Raw genomic sequence first — 23,628 nt, 5'->3', positions numbered from 1 at the left:
CCCTTTTATTTTTTCATAAAACAAGTCTGATTCTCCCTTCTTCACACTATTTTACAAGTCTGTCTAAATGCCCCTTCAAGGAAGACTTCCCTCTCATCCCATCTGAGTCCACCCCAGTATTCTTTCACATTACTGATTTGTTTCACATTACTGATTTGTTTCCCTCAGGGCACAACATTTATCACCATCTGTATGCCGACCCTTTGTTTAGGATCCTATGCCACCACGGGAATGCCACCTCCCTGAATGCAGGAATCTTTATCACCACCACAGCACCTAATTCTCCACTGCAATTGTACATCTTCAAAAGTAGAGGAACTCCAGACTATGAATGTCATGTTAATAAACAAATCCCTGTGTTAACTTATCTCCTAGTATTTTTAGCGCTTTTTATTTGATTATTTGTATTCTGAAATTTGTTTCATAAATAAACTGGAAAAGATATTTCTACTACAGGACAATGTTAAGCTCAGGACCAGGTGTCATAATTGTAAAACACACACAAGTAGGCAAATAGAAGTAGGACATCCAGTAAGTGTCCCCGTTCTAGTCCAACATTCCAAGAGTAGATTTTAAACAAAGTCAAGTGGAAGAAACTGGCAACAAGCGGAGGGAATGTGAGACTTTAAAATGTCCCATAGACAGAATCAGTCAAATACTCTGGCCACACAAGGCACTCCCACCACTCTGGCAGGCCTGCTCCCGGGACCAGCCCACGCCAGCCCGGGTGGGTACCCCTTTGTCCACCCGGCCAGGCTAGTCGCCATGGAACGCTCCCCCTGGCCCTCTCCCTCCTGTTCTCGCCCTTAAGTCTCCCGGGCCGGGATCCGCGGGGTCGCGGTCTCCCTCCAGGCTGCTTTGATTTGCAGGCTGTCAAGTGGAGAAAACCCGCCCCCCCCCCCCCCCCAACTCCCGATCTTCTGTTCCGTACAAACTCTGAACTGACATTCGACCGAGCCAACATGGCAAACCACAAACTGACGCTCGAACGTTCCTCGCTCCTCCCAGGGCCCGAGCCCCGGCGGCGCCGGCCTCGCCAAGGCCTCGGCCGCCCTCCCAGACTAGGTGCCTGCTGGGGGCTCTGGCCGCAGCCGCAGCCGGATGGCCGAGGACCCCGCTCCAGCTTCCTGAACTACAGATCCCAGGGTGCCTCTCGGACTCCCGCTCCCTCCCTCTCTTGCTCCCTCCCTCCCTCCGTCCGCTCCCTCCGCCCCCGGCCCTTGTTGTTTTGGCTGGAAGCGCTCGGCGGAGTTTCAGAGAAAGTCTGGGCTGTAACCGGAGCCGGCCCGAACGTGGGAAGGGGAGGAGGAAAGGAAGAGGGAACGGGGAGGCCGGGAGAGGGAGGGATCGGGACCGGGGGACGGGCCGTTCTGAACCTGCCGCGCGCCCCGCGGTGGGGGAGGCGGCGCGGGAGGAGCGTGAGGGGACGGGACAGTGGGGTCCGTCCCCGGAGCCGAGCAGCCGAGTACCTCGTTCCTCCGCCGCTCCCCGCCCTCTCCGGCGGTGGAGAGAACGGACCCACCCTCCGGCGGGACCTGCGCCCTGCCCTGCGCCCGCCGCCCAGCGACGCCCCGCGCTTCGCCGCCACCCGGGCGGCTCCTTGCGTGGCCCAGGACCTGCCCTGCGCCCGCACGAAACCCTCGCGGCTTCCCTGTTTTCCTCTGTGCGCCCCCCTCGCCGCGGGGAAGTGACCCACCCTCTCCAGAGGAGCGGGAAAGAGAGGATTTCACCGGGCGCCTCGAAGCCGAGAGGGGCGAGCCAGAGTGGGCGCCACGCGGGGGCATTGTGTGTGTGTGTGTGTGTGTGTGTGTGTGTGTGTGTATGTGCGCGCGTGCAACGTAGTGTCTGTTTCGGAAAGAGCTCTGGGGAGGTCCTGTTCCTAGGGGGCGGAGCGCAGGGGACCGAGGCTCAGCTCTGTGTCGGGGCACAGTGCCGCTGAGCCTGAGCGCTGCTGAGGCGACCGGCGGGACGGCGCGCGTGGCGGCTAGGCGGGCGCACTGAAAGGAGGCCGGGGCGCCCTCGGCTCGGCGGCGACCCCTGCCCGGAGGTGCCGGCCTTGGCGGCTCTACCCGCTTCTGTTCACATCTGCGGACCCGCGCGGGAGACACTCGGACACTCAGAGCCAGCGCGCGGCGGAGCGTCCCGTCTGCCCCGGCTGCGCCTCGGAAGAGCGAGGTCCTCGCCACCGCGCCGGCGGCAGGCGTCGGCTTTGTCGGGAGCGCGCCCGCCCGCCCCTCAGCTGCCCGGCCGGGAGCCGGAGAGGCGCGCACCATGAGCGGCGGCGAAGTCGTCTGCTCGGGATGGCTCCGCAAGTCCCCCCCGGAGAAGAAGTTGAAACGTTATGTAAGTAGAGCTTCGGCCGCCGTACCGTGGGCCTCCGCGCCCGCACCCCTGCCCTGGTCGCACGCGGGACTGGTTCTTCAGCTTAGTCCCCCATCTCTTTCCCCTCGGCCCCTTCCTCCGCAGGCTCGTGACCGAGGCTGTACACTCACGCCCTGGCTCCCTCCACTTTGCCAGCTAACTTTCTTCCTCCAGATTCCAGATGGCCTGCTTTGCGGGCCTCATCGGCCCGTGGGAGGCCCCGGGATTTCCACGTAATGCCTGCTGCGTGTTTTTATTATTCCTTGTAGCAGAGGTTAAGGGGAAGGGCATTCTCCTTTCTTTATATCTGCATTTAATCACAATGGGGCTGCTGTATCCTGAATTTCCCGCAATCGGAAAACCGCTGAGGTTTTAGAGCTCAGCAGCTCTCTGGTGCGCTCTCAGTCATACCCCTCGAGGTGCATTGCGTGCGGGAGGCTTGTGGACCTGAAAAGTTGGTGTTAGAAACCAGCATCTGCAATCCGTGCAAAAGAGAAAGAAAAGTTACTACGCGCCCTGCCGTTTGCTTAGCAAGGGTTCGCATTTTCGCGGTTTTGAATCCTGGGGACCGTGGGTTTGGCCGGAGAATCTTGGCAGTTTGCTGCGAGAGGAGGGCACTGGGGGGAGCCTGGCGGCTGGTGTTTGGGCGCGTTGGACGCGCTGTCAAGCCTCGCAGGAGGGGGGACAGCTGCGGCCAGTAGGATTTCTGTGTGTTGCGGTCCTTTTCCAGGCCACCAGGGTTACATAAATGGCATTTGTGTAGTTGATACAAGATACTGATTGTGTGTTAAGCTATTTTAGCTGTTAAAAATATTCCTTGAAAGAACCAACCTTTGGTGGAAATCTGTGTCCTCTTCAGGGGTCTGGAATCTTATCCCCTTCTCACCCATTGGTTCTTTTGTTGCTGCCCTTTGCAAAGGAAAGAAATGACACGTTCGTCCTGGCATATGGAGCCAATGTTTTTCTAGTACAGTGTGTTTTCAAAAGCAAAACTTATGCCCCCTTAAACATAAATTCATTGTCAGTGACCAGCACTTCGAATGGAACTTGAATCTTGTTGAAGGAGTTTTACACCTGATTTTAGAGCCCAAATTAATCCTGTTAGTCACTGCTTGGATGGTGGAGTGAAGTGCAATAATTAACTTCAGGGACTCGCTGGAGTTTCTGGTTCACTTTCTGCCAGCCTTTGTTACAGACAAGTAATTCTCATTTAAGCACTTGATGCCACACATCCGAAGAAAGTTCTCCAGAAATCTTGAACCCTTCCAAATCTTGTCTCCTTGTACTTACCACAGTTTGCCTGAATATTCTGGTGAAGATGCTAACTGTATTGCAAAATTTGGGGGGGGGGGGTAAGTGGTTTTTTTCAGTTCTTGGTTCTAAAGAGAAGGTTGTGTATGTGTGAGAAGAGGGAGTAGGGAGAGAGGTGTGTTTGAGAGGCATAGGTTAGGCAACATATAGACCTAAGTAGGTTGTAGGAGGAAGCTTAAGGACAGTACCTTTGCCTAAAAAGTAGTGATTATAGAGACTTAAGGCATTCTTTCACACGGTTGGTTTATGGCTCTCTCAAAAGATGCCTAGCACTGGACTAGGCACCAAAAGGTTAGAAAATACAGTAGGGAAGAAGCCCTGCCTTTTGCTCTGCCTTTTGGGCTTGCAATTTAATGTAAAATGACCTAGGACGAAAATCAGCCTAAAAGATTGTCTTAACAAGGACAAAGAAAATGAAAAGTCCAAATTTTAAAAATGTATATTATTTTATTTGATCATTACACCGGTTTTATGAGGTAGGTGTTATCTAAGTTTTATAGATGAGAAAAGTTTCTGTATCCAGAATATGCCATGGATAGGATTTGAACCCAGATCTGCCTGACTGGGCTATATAAAAGGTTAATGACTCATCTAGTTCATTTCAAGTGGAGTGCGGACTAAATCATCTCTAAAGCTCCTTTCTGATTATAGCTTTCTAGGAGTGTATGAATATTAGTTGAGAATGCAAGGAAGAGGCGAGCTGGGGATCAGATGTGCAATGCTAAAGAAACATAAGACCCTTCAGGCAGTTTTCTGAGTCTTCAGGAAATGAGACAAGAATATGTGAAAAAGTGAGCCCACAACATAAAGTGGTTTCAGATTGTGTGCCCAAGCTGATTGTTATTTATTTTTTTAAATAGATGTTTTGAGGAACAAGCTCAGTGTAGTCTGAAACCGTGGGAATACTTTAGAGACCTAGCAGGATCCCTAAGTTGTGTTTTCAACAGAGGGAAGAATATGCTTTACAGCTGGGGGGAGGTGGGGTTTTTCTTGCTTGGCTGAGCACTAGTGTTTTCTTTATACATGGCTATGGCCCAGGAAGACAGCGTGCAGGGTGCTACCAGAATTTAAGAGGTCCCTGAGGATGACCAGAATATTATAAGTTAAAGTGAGGTCGGTCTTAATATTTTAGCTGTCAGTTTGGTTGCCCAGAAGATTTTGACATTTCCAGATTTTTGATCTTTTGGCTTTGGTATTCAGTTCGGATTGTTTTTGCTAAACTAGCTTTGACCCTCAAAGACATTCATATATATATGCATTTACTATGCTTGTTTTCTTTTCATGTAAAATCTTTATGAAAATAAAGGGTAAAAGGAAACATTGTTGACCATCCAGTACGCAAAATGTTGCTTGATAATGGTTTTTAATGAATGAATTTGCTGTGAAAAGATATCTTGGATGAGTGGTACTGTAATTGTTAAACAAGACATCAGGGAGTTTGAGCATTGATTCTGTTGGGGAACTTTTGGCCCACGGAATTTTGACAGTTGTCTTGCTGTTTACAGTTTTTATAGGGTATTCAAACATTGATTAAGATGATCCTTAAGGGCTTTCATGTGGCAAAAATTGTTGTAGTTTTATCATTAAAGTCATCTCATGTTATGGCCCCGTTGCATTCCCTATACAATTCCATTTTATGTTTACTGTTTCATAGTCAACTACACAGCATTGTTGTCTTTGCACACTAGTGTGTTCATCTGATGTGAAGGCTTTTCTTGAATTTCCTAAAGAGAGTAAAAGGGACATAAAAGAGGAATACTGGAGTAGTGAGTAGTTCCTCTAGCCTTTTCATCTCGTTTTACTTTTTTCTGTATTTAGTTGCAAAAGAGTAAGAACCTTTGTATGTGTTTCATTTCATCCTCTGTGAATTTTTTGAAGTCTACTTAAAGCGGAGGTGAAAGTGTTCATGCTTTCTTGCAATTTTGCTACTACCGTGTTTTGGTTTTTGTCCTGTGTTGTATATTAAACAGCTGCTTTTTTACTTTAAGGACCTGAATAGAATCATTGACAGATCACCGTTACTAGGGTTACAGAGAACAAGTAAACTCTCGGTAGTATGCACTAAACAGTGATGGTCAGATTTTTTAAAAGAGTTCTTTAAAGACAAATCGGATGGTTGAAATAATGGTAGGATTTTCATCAGGACTTGAAATTTCAGCTGAGAGAAAATGTAAGTCTGAAAACAAAGGATTGATTCAAGCCAGCTGGCTATCACCATATCTCTGTAGGGGGAGCTTCCCTATGGCCTGCCTCAAGTCTGGACACTGAGTTTGCACTCCTCCATGGCCCAGCTGTCAGCATTGGGCAGGTATGCAATCTCAGCAGGAGAACCTCTCCACTTCTGAGGCTAGACCAAGGTGGCCTATTAGCTGCCAGCCAGCCTGGGAGTAAGACCTTGGCCAGTTCTTGGGTGTGTAATCTGTACCCAGCTTGGGCTCCACTCTTCCACTGTCACTTAATAGGATGGTTCTTGTCTAGAACATGCCCCTGGTTTTGGAAATGGGCCTAGAAACAGAAATAGCCTTTTCCTCCGGGTGGGCATCTGACATGTTACATGGAGGAGAGGGGCACAGACAGGCAGGCTGTCCTATTTAAGGACAGCCCAGGATCTGTGCTAAGCATTGTCTCTGCTCAATATTGTTGCTACAGCAAATGGGACTGTGATGTCTGGAAGGTCTTCTTGCACTTTTTTTTTTTTTTTTTTTTTTTTTTTTTTTTTGCAATTACCAGTAACAATTAGGGGATTCTGAAGCTTTTGCTTGTAGTGACTGAAGGAACATAATTATTCTGTTGAAGGAATTTTTTTTCTGGAAAACTTCACTTTAGTAAACATTACACTCAAATTCTTAATGTTTTCTTTTTACTTTTTCTAATGTGGCAGGAACACTGTTTCTATTAACAAAGATCATCAACTACCAATTCCATTAAGCCTTTATGATAGGTAATAATAGTTCATTCTTTGATTGTGCCTGGACTTAATGATAAGTACAAAATTCTCCATGTAAAACTTGCTGGATTCCTAAGTCTGATTGTTGTCTTTTGGGATTCAAAATAACCATTAGGAAGTTCTATCAGTTTGGAGGGTGGTTTTAGAGTTCTGTGTTAAAAATTGGTTTTTAAATTTTTTAAAAAGATCATCTTTGGACAAAATACAGTAATATGACAAGAGTTACACTTGGATAATCTGGTTGCCAGCTGACTTGGTTATTTCTGTGTGTTTTGTCATTGAGTCTGCTTTAAAAATAAGAAAGATATAAAATGACAAAGCACTTTTTATGACTAAATAAAATTCCGTATTTTGTAGTCAACATAAAAAATATGTAGGTAGGTCTTGATAATTTGCAGATTGAGGAAGTTTAAGAGGTGATAGATTCAGAACAATAAGTGTCATTACTCCTAATTTTCTTACAGAAGCTAACACAGGAGAAGGGACAATACAGCAGGTGGACTATTGCTTTATTTTTTTATGAGTTTGGGGTAAATTGTGCTGCTGTGGAAGGAACTCTGGACTGAGTGTCAGGACCCAGGATTCGACTTGACTTTGCCATTATCCACCTGATACTTTGACCATTCTGACCCTCAGTTTCCTCATCTGTAAAATGGAGAAATGTTGTAAAAATTTAGATTTTAAACTCTTGCGGCTTAACGTTCCTTAGATATTTGCTTGGAAATGAGAGGCAGAGTGGGGAGCTTCTCAGTAGGCCTCTGTTTTTGGGAAATAAATTTTAATTTCTTGTTCATCTTAAATAGTTTAGTGGATTTATTAGGAACTGCTTAAGCAGAGTTCTTTAGGGACCCTCCAGCATTTGCTTTAACAGAACACAGGCTCACTGAACACAGGCCTGCTGCATCCTGCTGTGGGTGCCTCAGTTGTGACTCTAGCACCCAGAGCAGTGCCTGGCTCAGAATAGAAGAGCAACAGGTACCTGTTGACTGAATAAACAGGTATTTCTGGAGCTTTTGTAATGTGTCTTGTGTGGAATACAATGGACGGAAAGGCCCACTCCCTGCCCTCAAGGAGTTTCTAATCTATTTGTGAAGACAAGCTGTAAATGCACCTACATTTAAATCATTTTCTAAGACATATGTTATAAGGCCATATATGATTACTTGCCAGATGAATGATTCAGATAATAATTGCTTAAGAGTTCAGACTGGGAGGGAATGGAAGGGGGCTGCCAGGGAAGATTTCACAGATGAATTTTTAGGCTCTGTTCTTGGAAGAACAGAGGTACTTACTGTTGGCAAAAATAGCAAATCCTAAGGGAAGCCTGGCTTTAAAGGAAGAACGAAGACTTTGTGTTGATTTTAGACCTCCTAGTTAAGGGACGGGTTTCCGAACACCTCAGTTTCAAGCATGGAGTTCGGATGTCAGCTGTGACATCTAGTTTGAGAAGTTTCTGTTTCTGCCATGACCTAATGCTTCTGATGGGATCCTGACCGCAAGTGAATTTTATGTGTCAGACAAGAAACAAACAAAACAACTCCTTTGGTCACCTGAGCTTATTCAAATTCCAAGGGCTATGTGTTATTTAAGATTTCTTTATGTCTGTTTTGAGCTAAATAATTCATTCTGGCAAGCGTTTAGTTTACAACAGAGAGGGAGCATGTTCTGGTGGGAGGGAGAATAAAAGAGCCTTTGATTCCTTTGCTCCTGAGTTCCAGCAGGAGGGCCAGCGCTGCCTTGGGCTAGTGTCTTATTTTGGACTTTGGAAGCCATCTTAGCCCAGCTGTGTGAGTGCCAGCTAGTGTTGGAGGAAAGAGAAGAACACCACTGGGTCTCATTAAACCCCCTCTGACTGTTGATGGAAGGGGTTCTCTCATTTCACATTCCTCAAATTAACATGGTGGCTAATTTCCACCAATTTAGAGCTTCATCAGAATTTGCCATTTGAACTTTGGCTTGAAAGTCACAACTTTCTGTGTGACTCCTTTTATCTCTGTGTGTGGATTTGAGTACAGGAAACTTATCAAGTCACAGGTCTTTTTTTTCCTCCCCTCTTTGGCTACAAGCACAAATGAAATTAGCATTCTTTTCTTCTTTAGATTACTCCTGGGGAAAAGTGGTTCTTTGTACCGTGGATTTCCACATCCATTAAATAAGTAGCCTCTTCAGTTGCCAACTAGATGGCTGGGGAGTCTTACTGAATAGTAGGTGGCAGTTCAGGCCTGTGGAATTACTGGGAAAAGTCACTTTAGGAACTGGGCGTTTTTGACCATTCCAGGCTTGTACGCGTGAGCACCTTAATACAAGAATAACTGGACTGGAAAAGAGAGTCTTTTATATTTTAAGCAGTTCTTTTATTCATATGTGCAAAATTCTCCTTAACTAAGGGAAGAATTCTCACTGTTAAATGCATATGAAGTAGAACCCAGCAGCTTTTGACTGTGTGATAGCCTGCTTTGTAAAAAATAGTTAACACGGTGCACCGAAATACATGTTTGGTTGTTATCTCTGTTACATTAGCTCTTGAAGCATTCTGATTACAACTTGTAGCTGCCAAGCCCTGTCCTGCAGTATTTATCTGGAACAAAAATTTTCCATGTGGTTGTTTTTAGCAGAGCTGCTATATGCAAACTGCACATGAAGATGTAAGTTGCAAAGAAATAGAGCTTCCAGAAGAGGAAATGTGAGTTATCTTAAATTTTTTCATTTAATATTCTTTCCTTTATGTGTATTTCAGAAATTTTTATTATCTTTCTAAACTGAGGGTTTTTTTTTTTTTTTTTATCCTGGAAAGAATGCCAAGTTCACCACGAGTTTTTCTATGGTGGTGTTTCTTTTTCTTTCTCAGCTTTTTACTTTGAATTCATACTTGGCCTAAAAAATTCCTGTGTATTCAAAAAGAAAAAAAATATATACTAAAAGGGAAAAAAACAAATGGGTACATTGTTCCATGAATTAAAAACAATATACAAGAGAGTCCAAACATGAGTCCAAACATTTCTTTTCAATGTAAAAATCTTAGGTCATTTTTTTTTTTAAAGGAAGAAAAACACTAAACTGTGCTTTAACTATCCTGTTCATTGTTTTTCTTTTCCCTTTTTAATTTTTCTTTGACTCATGTAGTTGAAATTTTTTTGAACATAGTTTTATATGTTCTTTAAGAATGGCACTCATGGAAAAAGAAAACCTCAAAATTCCACTTTACATTTCAAGAGAAAAGTGAGAGGAAGGCATCCATCCTGTGGTCTGAAGAGGGGAAAAATTGTCCTTTAGCGCCAAGGCTTTGTACATTACTTTCTTGTTGCTTGGTTGAGTTCAATATTTGTTGGTATTGTCCAGAGATATTTAGCTATTATACATGAAATAAGCAAGTAAATATAATATTGATCAAGAGGGTTTGCTTTTATGAAATGAAGACGTAGGACAGTAGAAGGTTGAGAATTCTGTTGTTGTTTTTATTTTTGTTTTGTTTTTAGTTTATTTTTATTTATTTTTTTAGTAATCTCCAAACCCGTTGTGAGGCTCAAACTCATAACCCCGAGATCAGGAGTCGCATGCTCCACCAACTGAGCCAGCTAGGCGTGCCCCTTTATTTTTGTTTTTAATACATCAATTAGCCAGTTGCCCTAATATTTTATTTGCTAACTTTTTTTTAAGTGGGAGAAAGGTAAAGGCACTCTTTGTCCTGCGGTTCTCTATCTAACCTCTTGCTCTTTTCCTCTTTGTTTTCACTTCTTTCTCTCTAATATAAGCCCCGCCACCAGTATCAGAGAGTGTTTGTGTTAGAATCTTTACACACACATTCTTTTATCTTTTCTCTAAAAGTGGGAAGTTATTTCTGTCCCTGTACCCTGGTAATCAAGACTGGGAATAATAATGTTCAACCCAGCATGCAGATTGTTTTTCTCTCCTGAAATGCAGTTTTTAGTTACTACTGTATTGGGAAATGTGGTCAGGCCACTTTCCGAGTAGCAGATCTCCTCCCTGAGATGACTACCTGATGAAAGAATTAAGTACCTGGTGTGCTTTCTCAACTCCAGTCCATCACACATTCCCTTTAGTGCCTTGGCCAGAGTCAGAGCAGCCAGGATGAAAGTGCTTCTGGTGGAGGGATGACCATTTGATTAGCGGGAGAGGAGTTTTAATCTTGCACTCTTGAAAGAGAAACACTCGGTAAAATGCTCCCTCCAGTGTTTTGAATTCCAATGGTGTTAGGTAGAACGTGAAGAGGAAAGATAACCTCATTCAGTTAAGGAGGTATTATTTGAACCCCCTTCCCTCTGGCAAAGTTATAATTGACCCTGAAGTTGTGTAGGAGTATTAAATTTTACAAGTTCTCCCTGACAGTTTCAGGTTTAAATATTTGAAGTGTTGAGAAAAGGTAAAAGGAAATACTGAACTGGTAAGAATGCAAACTATTTGGGAAGGTAATTTGATCCTAGTGATGCTGTTACATAAAACCAAAGCCTTCTGAGTAATCTTCATTTGGTATATAGGTCATTTATCTCCAAAAAACAGGCTGCAAAATTAAACTGGTGCTGTTGAACGGTATTCCTTTTTTTCTTTTTCTTCACTTAAGTAAATAGTCGAAACAGGAAAAGAAAGCCTAATATATTTAATATATTTTTCTAGATGCTTTTCATAATGACCCACAGTATACACAGTCGAAGGTGTGTACACATGATCTGCTTACAAAGAAAATTATGCCTTCATTTATCATTTTTTAGTGTTTGTGATAGGATATTAATTTCAAGAGGACAAAGATGGCATTTGTTCTGTGTCTAAATGTACAATGTGATCCTTTGCATAATCTCTTGAGCAGCATGACCAAATAATTACAGAATTTTAAACCTAAATTTATAAATCATCTAGTTTGTTGTTTCTCAACCTTTCTAACCCATTTCTCTTTCATGTATTGTTTGGATGTTCTTTGGCTTTTAATACAAAAGATTTGGATTTCTATGATTACCAGAGCAATAGCTATATTTCATAAATCTCCTTCTTCCCTAGTCAAGAACCCAACCTCTTCATTTTACAGGGAGTGAAAAATTAGCCTTTGGGAGACTAATTGATTTGTCCCAGGTCATACATGTTTACTAACTGTTAAGGCAGAGCCAGATCTCTCACCTCTTGGGTCACATCCTTCAGTCACCGAGGGAATACCCACTATGAACAAGGTACTGTGAAGAATTCAGAGGTGGACCAAGAAGGCACTGTCTTCATTTTTTGGGAGTTTATATGCTACATGGATGCACTCAGTATTGCTAATTATATTATGATCAGTGATGTTTGAGGCAAGACTCCAGAAGAATCTAGCAGAAGGAGGTAAAGTCAGGGGCACTTGAAGGCTTAATGAAGGTGGTAAGAGATTTCTTACCACGACCTTAAATGGCGGATTCCATTTTTGAAGATGGAGCTGGAGTGAGACTCTTTTTATTGCTCCTTTTCTAGCCAGACTCTTGAGTAGGTTTTGTACGGTTGACTGCCCCTTCTTCCTCACCTGCCACTCATTTCGTAATGGAATAGAGCCTGGGTCCTTTCCACTACTCTTACCTAAACAGTTCCCACTGAGATCCCCAGTGACTCCTGGTTGCCAAATCTAGCAGAACTAGATTTGAACTTTTTAGCTCTTGCTTTTCATGGACCTTCTGGCTACATTGTTGAAGAGATGACCAGTCCCTCTTTCCAAAATCTGTTCTTTCCCATGCCATCCTGATACCAGGCTTGGGTTTCCTTATATGTGCGTGTTCTTCAGTATTCTAGTGCTAGCCCTGGATGGCCCATTCTCCCCTCACATGCTGTTAGTGGTTTGTCATCCAATGTGTGTTTGTGAACCCTTATGAAAATTTGATAAAAGCTCTCAGCTCTCAGTTTCTGCAGAGTTCTTACAAACTTACACACAAACATTATCATAGCCTTGAACATTTTCTAACCTTTAAAGCCCATCTCTGGATCTTAAATGGCCCTGAATTATACGTGTGGATGCTTTGTAGGCATTATCTCAATCCGTTTCTCACTCCGCATCTGTGGATCTAACTGCTTAGGTCGAGGACTGCTTAGATCTCCCACAGCAACTGAGACTCAGCATGTTCATGCCAGGTCTTATCATCCTGTCATTAAACCTGGTCCTCTTGTTGTTCCCTCAGTCAGTCACTCCACCAACCCTTGTGTATTGGCTTAAGCCAGAGGTGTTCTGTGTTGTCCTTCCCTCATTTTCCACACCCAGTGACAAATCCTATCAGTTTTACCTCCCAGATCTCTCTTTTTTTAATGTTTGTTTATTTTGAGAGAGAGAGAGAGACAGAGAGAGAGACAGGCATGTGAGTGGGGAAGGGGCAGAGAAGGAGGGAGAGAGAGAGAATGCCAAGCAGGTTCTGTGCTGTCAGCACAGAGACCAACATGGGACTTGATCCCACGATCCATAAGATCATGACCTGAGCCAAGATCAAGAGTTAGATGCCCAACCTACTGAGCCGCTTAGGTGCCTCCACCTCTCAAATATCTCTTGAGTTAATTGACCTCTGCTACCTAAGGTGCCTTTTGCCTTCTAAATTGCTGCAGAAACCAGTGGCCTCTACCTTTCCATTCTTTCACTTCTCCTCCAAACTGGCTCTATTGAGGCAGCCAGAATGGCCTTCTGAAACACCAATCTGAGAATGCTGTTCCCCAGTTTGAAGCTGCTCTGCTGTGTCCCTTTGCCCTTAGAAGTGCCCAAACCTTTTCTCTCAGCTTGCAAGGCCCGTTGTGATGAGGGGCCTGCGTGTGCCCCCCGTAGTATTTGTTGCTGCCTTCTCACTCTTGCCCTTTGCTTCAGCTGTACCGAACTTCCTCGTCCCAGGCCGTGGGACCTGTCTGTGTGGCCTTTGCTCATGCTCTTCTCCGGAAATTCTTGGTCCTCGCCTGTCTGCTTTCACACCAGGCTAAGTTCTGCTTGTTCTCTGCCCCCGAAGCCTCCTCTGAACTTCCACCACCACCGTTCCTCTCACACATAGAGCTGGTGGGCTGTGAGTATCTGCTTTATCCTCCTTTGATGCTCTGCTGTTTCCATGGCATGGTGCTTGTGACACCTGATCATACATGCTTGTTTTAATTGTTTACTGCCCTTCAGATGGTGGGACCATATGGTGACTTTTATGAACCCCAGGTAATTTTGCCTTCATGGGCCCCAGTTCCTCTACAAAAAAAAAAAAAAAAGGAATAAAAATTGTACTTTGTATCTGTGTCACTATAAAGATGGATATGTTCCAAGCTGGTATTGTTATTATATTCATTTTTTATTCTGATTTTAAAAGAAATTAATATAAAAACACTTTTTCTGGGCTTCTAAAAAGTTTCATGGGCCCTAGCTCTGTGCCTCCTGTGCCTGATGGGTATGTTGGCTCTGTTACATGGGCATAAATACCTTGGGCCTGCTCAGTTATTTTATTGTGTGTCCCTTTTCATAATGGCTTGGATAGCTTATTAAAACAATATTAAGATTTTGTGTTTTAGCCCCTGGTAATAGAAAAATTTATGGAAAAATAGGGTGATATACTCAAAAGGCATATATTTTATATTTATATTTATATTTAAAAGCAGAAATTGTAAGGTTTCTTATGATGTCAAAAATATGTTATATGAGCTATTTTACTAATATGAACTTTTCTTCATGCTGTTTCTGCATGGAACAGTGGTTTTTAGTGGGAGTGGGGAGGCGATTTTGCCTCAAGAGGGGACATTTGAGAATGTCTGGAGACATTTTTAGTTGTCACAACTGGGGGTACTACTGGCCACTAGTGAGTAGAGGCAGGGATGCTATTAAACATTCTGCATTGCACAGGACAACCCCAATAATAAAGAATTATCTAGCCCAAAATATCAGTAGTGCTGAAGTTGAGAAAAACCCTATGTAGACGAATTCTTCATAAAACCTAGTTTCTACATGTGTTTTATTTAGTTTATTTTCTTATGTCCATTAAAAGCTATACAGTTGACCCCTGAACAGCATGCCTTTGAACCAAGTGGGTCCACTTAGACATGGAATTTTTTCAGTGACTATATTGGAAGATTTTTGGAGATGTGCAACAATTTGAAAAACACACAAACCACGTGGCCTAGAATACCAAAAAAAAAGAAGAAGAAAAAGGTACTATTGTTAAGGATGCAGTATGTAATACATATAACATACCAAGTATGTGTCAGTCGATGGTTTTATCGGTAAGGCTTTTGGTCAACAGGAGGCTCTCAGTAAAGTTTTGGAGGAGTCAGAAGTTATATGCAAGATTTTCACTAACAACCCCCGGGTTGTTCAAGAGTCCACTGTATTTTAGGTGTAGGATTGTGTTGTAGCACTGGAGCCAAACTTTTTTTTTTTTTTTTTACCTCAGTAAGGCTGAGGAGAACAGTCACTGAGATGGCTGAGCTTGTGAACACACCAGAAGCTGCTACCCAGTAACCTTTCACCAGGGTTTATTTGATAGAATTTCTGTCAAATGGTCTGTTGTCATTTAAATCATTACCCAAATACTCTTTTTTGTCCTTGCTAATCCTAGCCAGAATGCAACCAATTGTTGTCTGGGTGGGGAGGGGGATGTTGAGTCATTTATTCATGATTTTTATTATCTCTTGGCTTGAATATCCTCATTCATTGTTCGTAAGCCGCCCAGCTTGTTTACTTTTTATAAATTACATGTAATCAGTCCTCTTGCAGGTCTGGCTACTGTAATTGGCAGTAGCCACAGAGCTGGGCTGACGAGTCTGCATTTGTGCTGATGTCTCACATTCAGCTTATATTCTACTCTCTGTGCTTTCTTGCCTCTTCCATCTGCTTTTTAAAAGGAAGGTGAAGGGAGAATTGCCACCATGCTCTCTCTTCTCAGATGCTCTGATGGTACTAGTTTATAGTTTAGTCGAGTCCCTGTGTCTTGGGAAGAATCAAGGGTTTGGGACCGTGATCTTCAAGCTTTTGTAGTGTGTTTGACAATCACCTGGCTAACTTTTAACGTGAGGAATCTTGAGCCCTACCCACCTTCTGATATTTAGTAAATTTAGGTAGAAGTCCAGAACACTTTTTAACTCAAGGCCCTGCTGATTCTGATGGAGGTGGTCCCTTAAATTATCCTTCGAGAAATCCTGAGTTGGGCATGGAGGGAAAAAGGGAGAAGAAAGAAAATCCAATAGAAGTAAATACGTATAAAGAGTGGGATAGGAAGGCAAGAACCAAAACTCAGAAAGTAACTTTAGCCTCTCTACTGTAAGGTAAAGGAAATATGCTGCGATTCTGTGTGCGTACTGTTTTCTAGCAGTGACTTAGATCAAACTGTCCCCTAAAGAGGACATATTTAGTGGAAGACAAAAGTGAAAGGGAAATTTTAAAAAGGTTAGCATGTGAGAATACCTGAGACTCTCAAAAGACATTATTAAATCAAGGAAGGTATTATGTAACTATTGATTTAAAAAAGAATGTGCATTCCCGAATCAAGCTTTTATGAATGACTTGAAGACAAAGGAGGGAAGGTGAAGAAGGATTAGCTCTTCACCAGAAGTTCTGGTTATTCTGGTTTTTGGATCTGAAAGCATATTATTAAAGTATGGTCCAGATTTCCTAGAATAGTTCTAATTTCAAACACTCTTTCCCATTGTCTTTATTATTCATGTCTTGTTCACCCTAATTTTGGTTAGTTGAGATGTGGTCGATTTATAAAAGAGCACCAAAGCAGTTATACGCGACTAAAGAGGTTATCTTGTTTTTCAGTGTGTGTGTGTGTGTCTCTGTGTGTGTATATGAGTGTTTAATGTAGACATTCTAATCTAGCTCTTTAAATCTAAACTTTGATTTTAAAGTCCATTTTAGAGAAAGAGAAGACAAGACAAACAGACAAGACAGACTCTATTTAGAAAACTGGTCAAGAAGTGGACTAGGTGGGAGTGGTTATTTAATCTTAGAGGAATAAAGTAAAACCCTTACTTTATTTCCAGCTGCCTCCTGAACTTAATACATTTCGAGAAAGCTGTCTCTGTTTTTTTGGCATATGAGTTCCTTAGGACAACTTTCTGATTCCATTCAGTTACCTTACAGAAAGCTTGTGACACCCGCCCTAGCCCCCACCCATAGTAAAAGGATTTTGGAGAGTTACCTACAAAATGATGGCTATCAGATTTTGTTATATCATTCTTTTTTTTTTTTAGTGTTTATTAATTTTTGACAGAGAGAGAGAGACAGAGACAGAGCATGAATGGGGGAGGGGCAGAGAGAGAGAGAGAGAGGGAGACACAGAATCTGAAACAGGCTCCAGGCTCTGCTCTGAGCTGTCAGCACAGAGCCCGACGTGGGGCTCGAACTCACGGACAGTGAGATCATGACCTGAGCGGAGGTTGGACACTCAACCGACTGAGCCACCCAGGTGCTCCTTTGTTAAGTTATTCTTTACCCTGCTCCAACCATCTCTGTGTCAGTATGCATTTTTCTATGCTAGGAACCCAGGCTGTTGTAAAGCTTTTCACCACTATGGTATCATATTGACTGGCTTGCTGATCTTTCCTCCCTCCCTTTTACCATCCTTCATGCTGTCTTCCTTCTCCACTTACTTGCTCAGGAATACTTCAGCCTCTTATGTACTCTGTGCATCTGCTTACAAGATCTTCTAGAATCTCCTCCACATCTGCTTTGTAAGTGTCGAGTATCATTACTGTTATTATATGAAGTGTCCACCACACCCTCTCGTTGCACTGTGAGTCCAAGTAAGTTTGGTTAGTAGATCAGTTGGCTCCTGAAGTGTGAGTAGAAGGGCTGTTGCTGGATATGGTGGGGACCTAGAGCCAGCTTCTGCCACTTACGCTTGGCAACCAAGAAAGGCTAGACTCCTGGGACCTCTACTCTGCAAAGAATTGAAAGCAGGACTCACGACTTGCTCTCTTCATTCCAGGTGACCTTATTTCCTTGCTTTCTTGTACTTTTTAAGCCTTATACTTGGTAAACCTCTTTTGTTATGAGTCTCTTAATATTTCTAGTTATTTTTTCAGATTTTTTCCTATAATTTATTCCAATCCATATGTTCTTTACCATAGTGATAGATGCTTCAGATTTTGAAGGATCTATGCTCTTAGGGAGCAAGGATGAATGCTCTTAGGGAGAACTGTAACATTAAGTAGTCATACAAGTGCAGCATAAAAAAAATATATAGCTTATAAAGTTTCCGTGGGGTATTTTAAATTAGAATTTTCGGGTTTGGGTTTAACTTGGAAAATATATTAGAAAATCTTAGGTAAGCAGATTTGTTGCCCTTTGCATAAGTTACTAGAGGGAAGTGTTTCTTTAATAATTACATATGATTTATTATTAAAGGAAATCTACGTAGATGGACTTAAAATTTATAGTATGTTGATACTTTGGTTATTTATGTTTTAAGGTATAGTTTTTAATGCTCACACATATTTAAATGTTTAATATCTCCCTACTAATTTCAGTGATTCTTAAGCAATTCATGATACTCTTTTATGGTAAGTTTCGTACATACTAAATTTTTGAGGAAATTAGTTTTTATTCCTTAGAGAAATAGTACTTGTTGAGAAACCCGTGTTTTTACTAAGGTAAATTGGAGCATGAATATTGAAATATTTTTACTCTTTCAAATAAGGTTCTATTCATTCATGTATGTTTTCAAATAGAATCTGTTGTGTTTCTAAATGATATATTTCCAAAGCAGAATACATTTTCATAGCTTTGAGATTTTTATTGAAAACCTTAGGGAGAAGAAAATGACTCAAGAAAGATAATGGCCAGGTTTTCTTAATGTGATGAAAGGAAAAACACTTTTATTACTCTTCCTATTCCTAATGGGAAAAAATGAGGCCCTAGGCAGTTGAACCTAGGAAATGCCCTGAGTCCAAGGCCAGCTGGTTTCGGCAGACAGAGGCGTGAGCACAGGCTTCTGACCCGGTGCCATTCCCAGCCTGCCATATCCCCCTCTGTCTGTAGTAGGTTGGTGTAATTTCTCACATTCAAACACTTAGACATTGTGAGAGCATTTTAGTTGTCCCTGAGAGCAATGGCAATATGGTAAGTTCACCGCAATCTCTCTTTTTAATTTTTATTTTTAATTGTAAAAAATACATACCATAAAAGGTACTGTCGTACCCATTTTTAAGTGCACAGTTCAGTAACGGTGAGTATATTCCCACTGTTGTGCCACCCCAGTGTCTCTTGCCTCTGTCTAATCTGTGTAGCATCAGAAACATCAGAAGGGGCTTCATACCAGCACCATCTGGGGAGGTTGTACACCTCACCTATGTTTACTCCTTCACTGTAGTAGGAAGTTAATTATGTGGGATTTGCTCACCTGAGCCACACAGAAGATCCTACTTGAGTGTACATTTGGAAATCCCATGCCCCTTTCTGCCCCTGAGGAAAAATTCTTTCCTGATCCAGAGTCAGTGTTGAATTTAATCCTGAGCGTATGAGAATGAGTCACCCTGGGGAAGTATGTAATCCCATTTATACCTTCCTTCCAACCTCCCTTTAATTTTTAAACTTAAGATACTAGAGCCTGATTTCCTGCGTAAGGTCTGGTGACTGGAGGACTAATTAGGGACTGGGCAATATTGAGATTGAGATTGTTTGTTTGGAACCAGCACTTTCTGTTCTACTGAAAATGAGTCTCTATGGCCTAAGTTTTAAAATTCAGAGTATGTGTGGAATGTCTGTGTGGATGAAGAAACAAGTTAAATGCTTTTTTGGGAGGCAGGAGGAAAGAAGAGTGAAAATTTTAAGGTAGTCAGGTTTTGGGGGGGGGGGATTTGGGGATTTTTAGGATTTATACAAACCAAAGATGACTGACTAGTTGCTCTGTTATTTCTTTATGTACACAAAAGAAATACTTGATTTCGGGCTAAAGGGATATTGTTGGATAGGTGTATTAACTGATAAAATAACTGAGTTCTGCTTTTCATTTCAGTTACTGTTATCCATACAATGTGTAACCACTACTTGCATTTCTTTATAGAAAAATATTTCTTTATAGAAAAATATTTCACTGGGAAATTATTTTAAAAGAATACTTGTGAAGTACTTTGTAATCTTCAAGGTACTTGGAATGTGGTACTTAAAGAATATGAATCGTTAACGTTTATATTTTTATACCCACAGAGGTATATGGGAGTGGAAGTGACTTGAACCTCATGATATCCATTTTTAAAGACAGCATGCATTTGAACAAGCCACTCTCCCTAAATGCTTATTTTAAATTGGCAGTGGGTTAGCCAGCAGTCAGTAATTTCACATAGCAAGTGTTTGGCACGCCTGTTTTAACCTGTACAGGTTCACTTCACACAAAGAAAGGAGAGGTGGGGTTGCATGGTGGAAGCACCACGTTAGCCTCATTAACATATTTTGAATAACTGTATTTGAACATTTGCCAGCCAAGCTGGGCTATTTGGATGCCTGCCAAATGAGCAATGGGAATTTCTGAGAGGCCTATAGAGATACGAGCCTGTAAAATGTTTACTTTTTCTTCTTGGAAGGGAAACATTTTAGAAGTTACTATTAAGGATATTTCCCTTCCCCTTCCCACAGAACAGCTCCCCCCCCCACCCCCAAATGTTTGTTTATTTTTGATAGGGCACTTGCATGGAGGAGGGGCAGAGGGAGGGAGACAGAGGATCTGAAGTAGGCTCTGTGCTGACAGCAGAGAACCTGATGCGGGGCTCGAATTCACAAACTGAGAGATCATGACCTGAGCTGAAGTCAGACACTTAACCTACTGAACCACTCAGGCGCCCTTTTTTTTTTTTTTTTTTTTTTTTTAATACTGCAGAAATTTGAGATCTTCTCTTCCCACCACCTTTGTGTATTGTTTTTAGAATATGTACTTTAGGATTTGTCTCAGAAATACCTTTGGTAATCTCTCTTGGATTAGATTGAGTTCCTACTCAGCCTGTTTTTGTTCTTTGCAAAATTAGTCCTAAAGCTCTTTCTGTGAGCTGAGCTGGAGAACCTCTTCTGCAGGTTTATCATGTGAACACAGATGGTTGGAACAGGACAGACAGGATAAGCTAGGGCACATGTAGAGTCAACTCCTACCCCGTGGATGCTTGGATGATTAAGATGCCAGCCTGGCTTGGCTCTATAGAGTACAGAAATGGTCTTTAAAAGGTTCTGGCTTTGTGGCCTGCAACTGTGTCCAGAAATATTTTTTTGGCTTTATGTTGACACCTTCTGGCTGAAACCACAACTTGGGGCTTTAAAACTAGTTAAGGGAGTAGTCAGCTAAAACCAGGGGTTCTCAGATATTGTGATGTAGCAGATTATAAAGGTAAGAAAATGAGGCAGCACATATGCTTAGTTCTATAGTTCTTATTTTGGGGGCAGGTCAGGGGAGTATCAGAGTACCAGGGAGCTTTTTCAAAAACCATTCACCTTGATTGTTTTTTCCTGTTCACTTATTGCAGTAAAGGGTGGAATGACAATGTAATGAGGGGGCATTTGAATCTACAATCTGTTGAAACCATGGGTGCTTACCACTGTGTGGTAATTTCCATAGTTTAGGCCAGTTTGCAACCCTGTGTCTCTTATTTTTTTGAATGGAAAGATGTAGCCTGGTAACACTAACTCTCACTGCTCCTATGAAAGATTTTAAAATAATATGTTAAATCTACCTTTAATAGGCTTGCCAAAAGAGGGTTTTTTTCCTACTTGGAGCTTTTTTTTTTTTTTTCTTTGTCTCATCAAAGATGGTTCTTAAGACTGACTTTTTAAAATCACACAAATACAGTATATTGAAAACAGGAAAGAAAAATTTGATTATAGCTCTTAAAAAAAAACAAACTTTAAAAAATGAGAACCTGGGGAAGAACTCTGGTACATTGTCGAGTCCTAAATTTTTAAGAAGTATTATAATGAGCGTATGTATTTATATTTTATATGCCAATCATGTATGTGTATATAAATATATATACTTTTAAATTTCTAGGCTGAAGTTACCACATTTCAGCTAGTTTTTGTTGAACTTCATTGATTTACTTGTAATTTTGTGAATAGTGTGTGTGATTTATATATTTACAAAATCACTATCTACTCTTAACCTAGTATATAAATATAACTGAGTCTTCATAGTTTTGTTTTGTTTTTTTTCTGGTTGATTCATAACAGCCCTTTTAAAAGAAGAAATTTATAGGTGAATGTAATCATGAAGCAATGTGATATTAATGAGTACCTTTGATCATCACTTCAGTATTTATCTTTTTTATCATAAAATGTTAAATATTGTGTTTGTGGAGTTTCTCTTATGTTAGTTCATTGTGTTATGGGAATAGTTATGGAATATTACCAGTTCCATGTTTTGTACATGTTTAACATCTCTGAGGGTGGTAGATATAAAATCTGTTTCTCAAGTACATGCATGAAACAATTTATTCAAGTCCTGTAACAACGCTAGTGAAACTTGAGTTCTGGCACTAGGCCCACATTTAAGCTGATAGGGTGCGTGTGCTTGTGTGCGTGTGTGCGTGCGTGTGTGAAAAAGATACTAATCATTGATGGTTTCTTTAGAATGTGTTAATATTTTTAGGTCCAAATATGAGTCATTCAGTAGGTATATAAGATTTTAAAAACTGAATGAAATGTAGATACTGACTTTTGTGTCCCTTTTAATTAATTTTAGTGACTCATTAGGTGGTATTTGTGGGGATACATATAATAATTTCTTCATTGGTTTTTGCATTCTCCACATTTTAGTTACAAAGTGCTGGGAATGAAATGTGAATGAAGAGGCTACCTTCAGGTATAGTGAGGTTTAGCTCATTTAACCATTGCTCTGTCTTACCCTCCTGTTAGGTGCTCCCTAGCTCCCTGGCATATTTACATATTATATAATCCAGACTGGTTTGTCCTGTTTGGTAGGTTTGTTATAAACTGCAGGGCTAAGTAAATGGGTGATAACATTTTAAATGGCATTAGAAGTTAAACAGTACTTGAGGAGTGATGTAGCAGAGGGCCCCAGCTGTCAGGTGCTCTGGGGTCTGCCTTCTTTCAGGCCATTTCCGTTTTCTTGTGGGTAACAGTAAATAAACACGAAACTGTAGTAATGCCTGGCCAGAGGACCACTCCATTTTACAGATGACATCCCACATGCATTTCTGATACTGAAAATGTCTGATTCTGAAAGTAGGTATTAACTGTGTCCATTAATTACTTGTATACATAGGCAGAAACCACCAAATCGAACTGGTAGAACCATTTTCATCTGGCTTTGCCCAGTATGAAAACAGTGAAGGAGGAAGGTAACTAGATGGGTTTTGTTCCCCTCCTCCCTCCGTGTATAATGAGAGAACATTTCTACATGCTTTGTGGTGAGCATTTCTTATGGCTGCACACTACTGAGTTAAGCCAACATATGGAGCTTAACTTATCCCCAGTTTATGGGGCTATTGGTTTTTTTAAAGCATCCTCTGACCTTACTTAACTTTGTGAAAGGTATTCATCTCATGCGAGTGCTCTAAACCCTCTGTAGGGCTGTGTCCCCGTGAGCAATGAGTACATCCTTCTCATGTTCACTCATCAGGTCCCCAGCTGGAAACTGGGATCTCCTGGTGGGTGTGGAAGTCTTTCCTGGAATGCCCCTCCCCTCCATACAGGGCTGCTTTGAGGTTTGCACGGTACCTAGTGCCTCAGGGTGTTTGTTAAACTTACAGTGGGTGGTGGTGGTGACAACCCTGCCCTGCCATGCTGCACGCTCCAGTCACTCTACTCTCTCACCTGTTTCAATCTCAGGGGTTCTCTTTGAGCCAAGAGACTGGGGACCCTAACATAGAAGATCCTCAGTTTAACAGCAGCCTGCTTTTTCCTTGTGAGCCCATGCTTAGTTTGAAGTATGCTAAAAGAGGTTCTCATTTCTGTAGGTCAGGCAGGTTGCAGCCTGCTTGAGTTTTTAGTATCTCTGGTTAATAATGTTTGAGCATAGAAGAGGAAATGGCTCTTTTATGAATGTCGCATAAAACTCTGTGGCCTTGTGCAAATGATCTAACTTCATGTGAAT

At 41.8% G+C, this 23,628-nt stretch overlaps 1 protein-coding gene across 6 annotated transcripts in view; it reads left to right on the top strand.

Moving 5' to 3' along the window:
- Nucleotides 1–2,209: 2,209 nt before the first annotated feature.
- GAB1 (GRB2 associated binding protein 1) overlaps nucleotides 2,210–23,628 on the top strand; it is a 122,641-nt gene continuing 101,222 nt past the window's right edge. For 4 of the 6 annotated variants that reach the window (XM_027066739.2, XM_027066724.2, XM_027066730.2 and 1 more), the window contains exon 1: nucleotides 2,210–2,343. In XM_027066739.2, coding sequence (XP_026922540.1) covers nucleotides 2,272–2,343 — 72 coding nt within the window. In that variant the 5' untranslated portion in view covers nucleotides 2,210–2,271. Of the gene's footprint in view, nucleotides 2,344–9,234; nucleotides 9,303–9,331; nucleotides 11,797–23,628 lie in introns of those variants that run through there. The other 2 variants (XM_053216920.1, XM_053216918.1) reach the window with 2 other exon arrangements.

This window comes from Acinonyx jubatus, chromosome B1 (assembly GCF_027475565.1).
Source record: "Acinonyx jubatus isolate Ajub_Pintada_27869175 chromosome B1, VMU_Ajub_asm_v1.0, whole genome shotgun sequence".
In the NCBI taxonomy this organism is placed as follows: domain Eukaryota; kingdom Metazoa; phylum Chordata; class Mammalia; order Carnivora; family Felidae; genus Acinonyx; species Acinonyx jubatus.
This window is presented reverse-complemented; position numbering and strand designations above follow the sequence as displayed.